Raw genomic sequence first — 9,279 nt, forward strand, 5'->3', positions numbered from 1 at the left:
CCGCTCACCTTTTTCTCCTCACGTCACTCTCCCTGTTGTGCGTCAGGTATGGTTTCGCCTCACACGTTGTTTCTTTCTTCTTCCTATATATATACACTGAATTGAGAGCATAAGTGTTTTGCCAAATTAGTATCTTCTTGCCTTAGTTGCCGTGTGGTCTTGTAGTGGGAAAAAAGAGAGATTTGTTTTCTTCTTTTTACTCCTCACGTGCAGCCATATATATATATATAATGATTTGAAGGATTTATAAATATATATATACATGAGTACTTTAAAGTATATATATAATGATTTGTAGTATTTTTAATATATACGTACATCTAGATTGTTCCAAAATATGTATATACATATAATGATTTGAAGGATTTCAAATATATGTACATCTGGAATGTTTCAATATTTATATAATGATTCAAGGTAGACATATATATATATATAGTACCTTAAAATATATCAACACATATAAAGTTACAGGTTTGTCATATATATAGCATTCTGACGGAGGTATATATATACACGCATGGTAGAGTTTTATATATATATATATATATGCTATGTACATTCTGATATATATATATATATATATATATATATATATATGGGGTAGTGGGCAGTATATATATACATATATAGTACGGAAGAACTTAAATTATTTATATAAAGGAGTATTACTAAATAAAATAAATTCTGAAAATTTTGTGAGAAAACATACCTAAATACCTAAGTAAGTTCATTCTCAATTGATTAGCAAGCCAACTCATAATAGTAGTAGAATGTTTTGTTGTGACGTGTATGAGGGTAGTAATGTGTCTGTATTTCCTTCAGGAGATTAGTTAGCAATCAGAGGAAAATTTTACTACAGTCAAGAGGTAAGTGAATTTACTATTCCTTCCAGAAAAATTATCACGTCATGCTATTTATGCAATTTTGTTTCAAACTGCAAATGATTATTTTGTTTATATTATGAAATTATGCTGCATGCATGACATGTTTGAGAAAAAGAAACATTGTGAAAATAGTGATGTTTATAAAGAGAATTTTGAGAAAATGATAATAAACCCTCCTATATGTTGCCCTAAGATGTACCTAGAGAAGTACAAGAAATGAGAAAAAAGTGTTATAAAATGAGGGCACATGTAGGAAGGAGTGTATTTTTGGCCCCAAGAGAAACAAGAGAGAAGCTCGGTACCGATGTTAAGGATGCAGGCGCAACCGCTGAAAGAGGCTCTGCCAAAAAGTGGTTCTATCATAGTTTTTTTTTTTTTTTTTTTTGCCATGCTGAGTGCACCCAGAGTTAATCGGCTGGCCAGGGGACGGGGCTGCGGCCACAGTATCTCACCCCAAGTCGCAAGGACCACGCAATCCTAGTATATGGGGATAATAGTATACATGGGCCCTAGTATGAGATAAAGATTATCATAAACTTTATTGATGATAATATATTTTATTTGCTTTATGTTTTCTTTAAAAATATACTGGAAACATATGTAGTTATGAGTTCCATTTTTCAAAACGAGACAAGGAGTAAAACTGCTTATGGTTGTGGATTTTACTTACTGGGCTCCCTTTGGGCTCATCAGTTTTATTTCTTGTTTCAGGTGGTGAACAGGTTGTATTAGGAGGCCGGAATGGGGGCGGGCGCATTTAAGATTCCTTATGATTTCATATTAGTCAAGTTAATAAGTGCATTGGCACAGTTTTCTTTCAAAGAGTGATGAGACATATTTTTGTTAAGCATAGATATTTTAGTTTAGTTATTAATTTTGGACATGATATTCTAGACTTTCATGCATTCATTTTTATCCTAGTATTGTTTAGTTGATAAACCTTACGGATCTTTGCGTGTAAGAAATTTTTAACAAACCTAACCCTAATGGGCTAGGGATGTTACAATATATGTATTAGTATCAAGTGTGAATTTGTGGATGGAAAGAAGATTTTTGGTGATTAGAGGAACATGTAAAACATTGCGTAAGAGAAAAGAGGTTGTGGGCGTGGAGAGATGTGTGTCCCCAATGTGTTCAATGGACACACCATTACTGTTTCCCATGTGAATTTGCTCAAATCCAAGATGTAACACCTCACCCAATGACACAAAATATTGTTCGCTTTTGGCTCCCCCAAACTAGACTTCCCAGGAGGTCACCCATCTTGGTATTACTCTCGCAGAAGTAGGCTTAACCGCGGAGTTCTTATGGGATTATAACCATCACGGCTTTAAAATGCGTTGTTGTCATTAAGGGTGTAGTATACATTTAAACACATCCCCATCTCCATCCCCAGACGATATCGAACGTCACAATCAACCCCTCTTAGGACCTAGCGTCCCCGCTGGTGACCCTCATAGGATTAACTCATTCTTGGCGTTCGTCCCAGAAAGTGCCCGCTAGCGACCTTCATGAGCTTGTGCACGCTCCCCCCATCTCAGGTTGTACAATGGCTCTCATACCATTTATAACACCCTACCCAATGATACACAATATTGTCTACTTTTTGCTTCCCCAAACCAGACTTTCCAGGAGGTCACCCATCTTGGTACTACTCTCGCAGAAGCATGCTTAATTGCGGAGTTCTGATGGGATCATGACCATCACGACTTTAAAACGCGTTGTTGTCATTAAGGCTGTAGTATACATTTAAACACATCCGCATCTCCATTCCCAGGTGATGTCGGACGTTACAATCACCCCGTCTTAGGACCTAGCGTCCCCGCTGAAGACCCTCATGGGATTAGTCCATTCTTGGCACCCATCCCAGCGAGTGCCCGCTAGCGACCTTCATGGGCTTGTGCACGCTCCCCCCATCTCAGGTTGGGCAATTGCTCTGATATCATTTATAACACCCCATGCAATGACACACAATATTGTCAGCTTTTGGCTCCTCCAAACCAAACTTCCAAGAGGTCACCTATCCTGATACTACTCTCACAGAAGCACGCTTAACTGCGAAGTTCTAATGAGATCATGACCATTACGGCTTTAAAATGTGTTATTGTCATTAAGGGTGTAGTATACATTTAAACACATCCCCATCTCCATACCCAAACGATGTGGGACGTCACACAGGATATGTCTCAGCATTGAGGTTCAGATTTGCTAGATCTGAAGTAAGATGGTAAGTTGTTGCAGAATCCGGGTACCATGCCAAGTCAAAATTTGCTGAAGAAGCTGAGAAAAGAGCCTGATAATTTGCTGTTGAGTCCCGGTGAAAAGCTTGATCAAAGCGATGATAACAGTCAATGGCATCATCACCAGGTTTACGGCAGAGTTGGCACACTAGAGGGTTAGACTGAGAATATGATGAGGGGCCTTTACCACAGCCCCTACCTCGGTAGTTTCTGTGATGGAATGAATTGGAGGAATAACCTCTGCTAGAATTCTGAAAATATGAAGATCTACCACCACGAAATGAGCCACGTTTAGCTGCAAAATTGACATTAGTGGTGGAGAGATCAACCATAGGTTGATTGTGTTCCAGACGTTGTTCATGCGCAAGAAGATGCCCATAGAGCTCCTCAATGGAGAGAGGATCTGCTCGAGTGTATACCGAAGTGACAAAAGAGTCATACTCACTGTTGAGACCTCTAAGGAGGAAGGATTGCTTTTCAAAATCATTTAAGGGCTCATCAACAGCCGCTAGGGTGGCCACAAGATTTGTGAATTTGTGGAAATAGTCCACAACGGAAGAGCTGCCTTTATTTAAGGTAGCTAGTTGAAAATGAGATTGCATGGCTCCGGCTTGCGACTGCGAAGCAAACATACGCTCAAGTGTGGTCTAGACTTCTCGGAAGGTCTGACAATTAACCACATGAGTGATAAGAGATTCTTCTATGGAGGAAATAAGAGCTCCAAGGATTAGATTATCCTGTAAATTCCAATAGCTGTAGTTTGGATTGTTAGCAATAGTGACGATGCCAATTGTAGAAGTCGTGGATATTTGCTTTGGTGGAGCAGGCTTAGAGCCATCGACAAATCCATAGACGTCAACGCCCTTCAATTGAGGGACAACTTGGGCTTTCCAAGACGATAATTATCGTTTTTGAGCTTGTGGTGGAAGCAATTTTGAAGGCTATGGAGGGTGGGTGTTGAGTTGGATGAAGAGGATGAAGCGATGGGTGTTGAGTTGGATGAAGTGGATGAAGCGATGGGTGTTGAGTCGGATGAAGAGGATGGAGCGGAAGCCATTTGAGAGACGTTAGTTACAATCGGCTCTGATACCATGACAAACATGCAATCAACAAGATGCATGTTAGAAATGGGTCTTAGGCCCAATTCAACCCAAAAACTAATTCAGGAGTTGAGGTTTCCTCTCACCCTTATAAATGACCTATCTCCTTAATATAAAGGATAATGATAATCCACCGTGATATAAATAGCAAATATTCAAATTCGAACATATTGTATCTATTATAGATAAGCTCTCTTCTTGTCATATTAGATAGACTTCTCAGGATAGAGTTTCAATTGTAATTTAAATTATCTCTGTAGATCATTCAGAATTCAAATATGTAATTATGTTCTATATATACATCCAGCCTACGACTCAATTGAGCAAGGCAAAACAACCATTTATATTCTTAACATGGTATTAGAGCTTAGTCCAATTGGCTGTAACTCACTGTCACCCATTGTCGCATGTGTTGGCTTAGATGTCCTCCCGCCACACGTGAGATGCGTGGTGAAAATCCCACATTGTTTGGTATTAAGGAAATGAGCTATTTATAAGGGTGAGGGGAAACCTCAACTCTTGAGCTAACTTTTGGGTTGAGTTAGGCCCAAAACCCATTTCTAACATGCATCTTATTGATTGCATGTTTATCATACCCAGTAGCCAACTTAGTAACTTGAGGTATATTTTTTTCATATTTGGTAAATTTTGTGATTTAAGAGAATAAATAGGGAAAAAAAAATTGAAGATTTTCTTAGCTTTTCCACAGATTTTTTGGCAGCTGAACAGAAAATTACAGCTTTACAATACCCAATACCGAGTGGATTGAAATGAGGGTAATCATGTCATTAAAGCCTTTGGATTTAAATGAAGATAATCACGTAATTTCAATATCTTTAATGAGAGCAAAATTAAAAAAAGAAGGCATAGAAATTTTACGTGAAATGCACGTGAATGATTTTCGTTCACTCAAACAGAAATTAGTAACGGAGAGTCTTAATTATAAATTTTTGAAATATTAGAGGAGTATATTATAAATTTTTTAAAAATTAAGGTTCAAATTAAAAAATTCCTAAAATTTCAAAAGGTAAAATAAATTTAACCAAAATAAGATATTTGGTTCATTTAGCTTATCTATTTCCCATACCTCTCAAGCAAGCTTGTAATCCGTAGAGCTACTTGTGTATTGCATCGTATAAAAGTCTTCTTGTTTTACACGGTCTTTCAGTAAAGTCTCGATCAGAGGCAACACCTTTTGGTCATCTTTCCATCACAATGGGCACTTTTTGATTCCATTTTGATCAGAGGCAACATGATTGCCCTAATTCGAATGAAACACAACGTTGGCTGCATTTGGCAAAGGGTAGGATCCGATTAGAACCAAAAATCAAAAAAAAAAAATTTAAAATTAATTTTAATATTTTTACTTTTTATATTATATCAGTCATTTTTATTATTATTTAAATAAAAAAATCACTACAAAATAAATTTTTTTACTTTTTTATATAAAATATTTTTATTTTTTCTTTCTTACCGATTAAATCTATTAGAGTAACGTTCTACCCTTTTCCATTCTATTGCGAAACACATACCATTCCGAGGAAACTTTCTCTCTTTCCATCGCAATGGGCAGCTTTAAACAATGGTCCGAAGCATTGCTCTACAGTAAAAAGATAAGGTAGATCAGTAATGACAATGTCACGTGTTGTGCATCAGTAATGTCAGTGGGTAAATGGTTTTTTGTGCCACTTTTGACTCTTTTTTTTTTGTTTTCTTCACTTTTGACAGGTTCGGTAAATATCAGGGTTTCCAAAGAAGTGAGAATTTTAGGGTTGTTTTTACTGCTGGGAGGTGGGGACCTCTGGTAAGAAATCAGACACAATGGGAAAAATGATTTATTTTGGTCAAGTTAAAGAATCCAGTTCTGGATAAATAATTTTGGGGAAATGGAGGAAGAAAGCCACAATATGGGCAATGGGCTGTTTAGGCCTTAAATTTTTGACCCGAAAGCATAGAAGATCCTTTAAACTTTGAAAAATAATTTTACCTTGTAATTTAATAAGATATAATGGATGGAACATATTTTTAAAGTTAGTAAATAGTGAGATAAATTATTTAATTAAATAATTAGTATTTTAATTTTATTTCAGTAGTCATTGTGCTAAAGCAAATAGCCTAAACAACTTATTCATAAGTCAAGATAAGAAGTGCCGTAATTACTCAATCCATCCAATATCCTTTTCAGTAGACAGTAACCATTGTTTGTGCTAAAGCAAATAGCCGAAACAACAAATTCAGAAGTCAAGATAAGCTGCCCAGTAATTGCTCAATCCATAGACTTCAAAAATCGGTGCATTGTGATAAAAATGGAGGTCAATCCCTCAGGCTTGCCCAAGACACAGAAATTGAATGGAGCATCGCATCACGAAACTTGAGTAAAGCTGAGTGTTTTATTTTTATTTTTATTTTTATTTAAGAGTTGATTGAAATTATCTCATAAGTATTATAAATATATATATATATATATATATATATAATTTTTAATATTTTTCTTTACCAGTTAAAGGTATTTTTGTCCTAATATATATAAAAAAACTTCACTTGACTTCATAAACTTTTATCGCATTTCTAATCACTTTCTTATTCTTTTTTTTTTTTACAACTCCCAATTTAGTGTATAAATAACTTAGAAAAAGCGAGAAATACTTTTTACTACCTCAATCAACTGGAAGACTTGAAAAATATAAGGGCAGCTTTCTGGGCGAGCATTTTTATTGTAACAAAATTTGATTAATGTGTAAAAAAGTAAGAATATTTAGTATGAAATAGTGTAAAAAAAAAAAAAAATTGTAATAATTTTTTAATTTAAATAGTAGTTAAAAATTATTAATGTGATAAAACAAATAAAAATATTGGGAAGTTGATTTTTTTTAAAAAAAAATAATACTGGGGCTATTAAGATATTTTGACAAACAGACCACAAATGACAAAATTTGCTACGTAAACAACAATGCCAACGTAGAGTAGAATATTAATTTTATCAAAACACACACTTGGAATTACGAATATAAAACAAGAGAAGAGCGGATAAAACCATGAGATCGAGTCAACCTGCTTCTTCTTTGTTTGGTTTAAACATTTCCGGCGAGGAGAACATCGGCAATCAACTTGTCCAAGTTCCGGTAAGAAGAACCACCAGGCTTGGCAGCCTCTTCTGCCTTATTCTTCCACTCCATTACCTTCCTCTTCATTTCTTTACCCTTATCACCATCCATTAACTCCCTCACAAGCTTCTCAACAGCATCTCTCTTAACGTCATTATCTATCTCCATCCCAATGCCCCATTCGGTGCAAGAATACAGGCAGTTTATTTGTTGGTCGGCAAAGAAGGGCCAGGAGAGGATCGGCACTCCGCCGCACACGCTTTCGATCGTTGAATTCCACCCGCTATGCGTCAAAAACCCTCCGATCGACGGGTGCATGAGGATTTCTTCTTGAGTACACCAACTTGCTAACATGCCCCTGTCTTTCGTTTCAGTAAGAAACTCGGGAGGAAGAACGGCTGAATCGCCGGCGACAAGATCAGGCCTTATAATCCACAAGAAGGGTTTCTCGGTGTTGGCAAGTCCCCAAGCAAACTCAATGAGTTGTTGCGGCGTCATGACCGTTATGCTGCCGAAATTCACGTACACTACGGAGTTGGGTTGTTTTGAATTTAGCCAATCCACACACCCCGGCTCTTCTTTCCATAAATTGGAGGCTATTGATTTCAGCCGTTGATCTTTGATCTGGTCAGCAAGCAATGGAAGTGGACCGATGGTGTAGGTGCGAGGAAGCAAAGAGGAAATACCCTCCAAAACATCATGTTCAAAGGCGTCAAACGTATTCAAAATGATAGCTGAAGCTCTTGAAGCTCTCTCCACTTCAGTGATGATGAAGTTGAGCATGAAGTCTTTCTCATCTGTAGTTCTAATAAAGGTTGGATAATCACTCAGACGGATGCTTTTCATCCCGGGAATCCAATCGATCATTGTGGTTTCTAGATACCCATTTGTTAGATGGCTTGCATCTGTGAATCAAATGAAAACAAGCTATATATTATACGCCGGCGTATAGCTGGATATATAAATACACTTAAATATTACGTACCTTTGAGGGGAATTAAACCGCGTTCAACAAGATGGCGGCAATGCAAATAGGCCAAGGAGCCGCAGGCGCTAAGCGTCCAGAAAAGAACATTTGGAATTCCAAATTCTTCAGCAGCTTCGAGAGTGAATGCCATGGAACCATCGGAGACGATACAGGTCACAGGCGGCGCGTTGGAAGAGGAAGAGTCGTTGAGTTTGGAGAGGAGGTTGCGGAGTGGGACGAGGCAAGTCTTTGAGGTGGAATCGCAAAGAGCGGGGACGTCTTGGCTGACGTCGGCGTCGGAAGGCGGGAGGCCGTCGGGGATACTTTCAAAGCGGAAGTCCGGCAGGCCGTTGAGGGAGTTGGGGCCTCTGGATCTGAGTAAGCGTGTGTGGTTGTAATGGGTGTTGACAAAAGTGACGTGGAAGCCTTTGTGGTGGAGGAGTTTGGCCACCTTCAGCATCGGGTTTATGTGACCCTGAAATGGAAGCGGAATGCAGACGACATGAGGTTTCATTTTTCTCTCACGAACAAACAGAGGCCGGGGAAGAAAAATAGAAGGCTGGATCTTTCCCGGCGTTTTATACTATGGTTTTAATTTACTTTTTTTTTTTTCTTACCATAAATAAAAATAATAATAATTTTAGCTTTATGCTATAATAGGTAGAACTAGCCGGCAAGGCGGCAACTGTTGTTCGTTACCCGTCGAGGCTGAATGGTTTCGTTTCGAAGCCAAAAAGGCATATTGAAATCTCCAAATCAATAAATAAGAAAAAAGTACACATTATTTTCGAGCTAATGTTGATGTGGACGTCAATGTTACTCTCAAACCAATAAAAGAACGTCCGCTATGTTTGCTAACAGGCCGGGCCGGCACTGTAGCTGGAATGGCATTGTTCTAGCTACAGTGTCAACAGCAAAAATTGACTTTTTGCCTTTTTTTTTTTTTTTTTTTTTTTTTTAAAGCAAAATAGCCACCCCCTT

General features: G+C 37.7%; 1 protein-coding gene and 1 long non-coding RNA gene across 3 annotated transcripts in view; both read right to left on the reverse strand.

Moving 5' to 3' along the window:
• Positions 1-5,829, reverse strand: part of LOC132177017 (uncharacterized) — a 32,295-nt gene extending 26,466 nt beyond the window's left edge. For both annotated transcript variants that reach the window (XR_009439722.1, XR_009439723.1), the window contains exons 1-2: positions 5,760-5,829; positions 5,315-5,514 (exon numbers count right to left, since the gene is read on the reverse strand). This is a non-coding gene — a long non-coding RNA (uncharacterized LOC132177017). The remainder of the gene's footprint in view (positions 1-5,314; positions 5,515-5,759) is intronic.
• Positions 5,830-7,173: 1,344 nt separating this feature from the next.
• Positions 7,174-8,980, reverse strand: LOC132178543 (7-deoxyloganetin glucosyltransferase-like). Its single transcript, XM_059590981.1, has 2 exons — positions 8,317-8,980; positions 7,174-8,236 (listed from the first exon to the last, which is right to left on the reverse strand). Exons 1-2 carry the CDS (start codon positions 8,810-8,812, stop codon positions 7,299-7,301), a joined length of 1,434 nt encoding a protein of 477 aa, XP_059446964.1. The 5' UTR covers positions 8,813-8,980; the 3' UTR covers positions 7,174-7,298.
• Between the last annotated feature and the right edge of the window lie 299 nt (positions 8,981-9,279).

This window comes from Corylus avellana, chromosome ca4 (assembly GCF_901000735.1).
Source record: "Corylus avellana chromosome ca4, CavTom2PMs-1.0".
In the NCBI taxonomy this organism is placed as follows: Eukaryota; Viridiplantae; Streptophyta; class Magnoliopsida; order Fagales; family Betulaceae; genus Corylus; species Corylus avellana.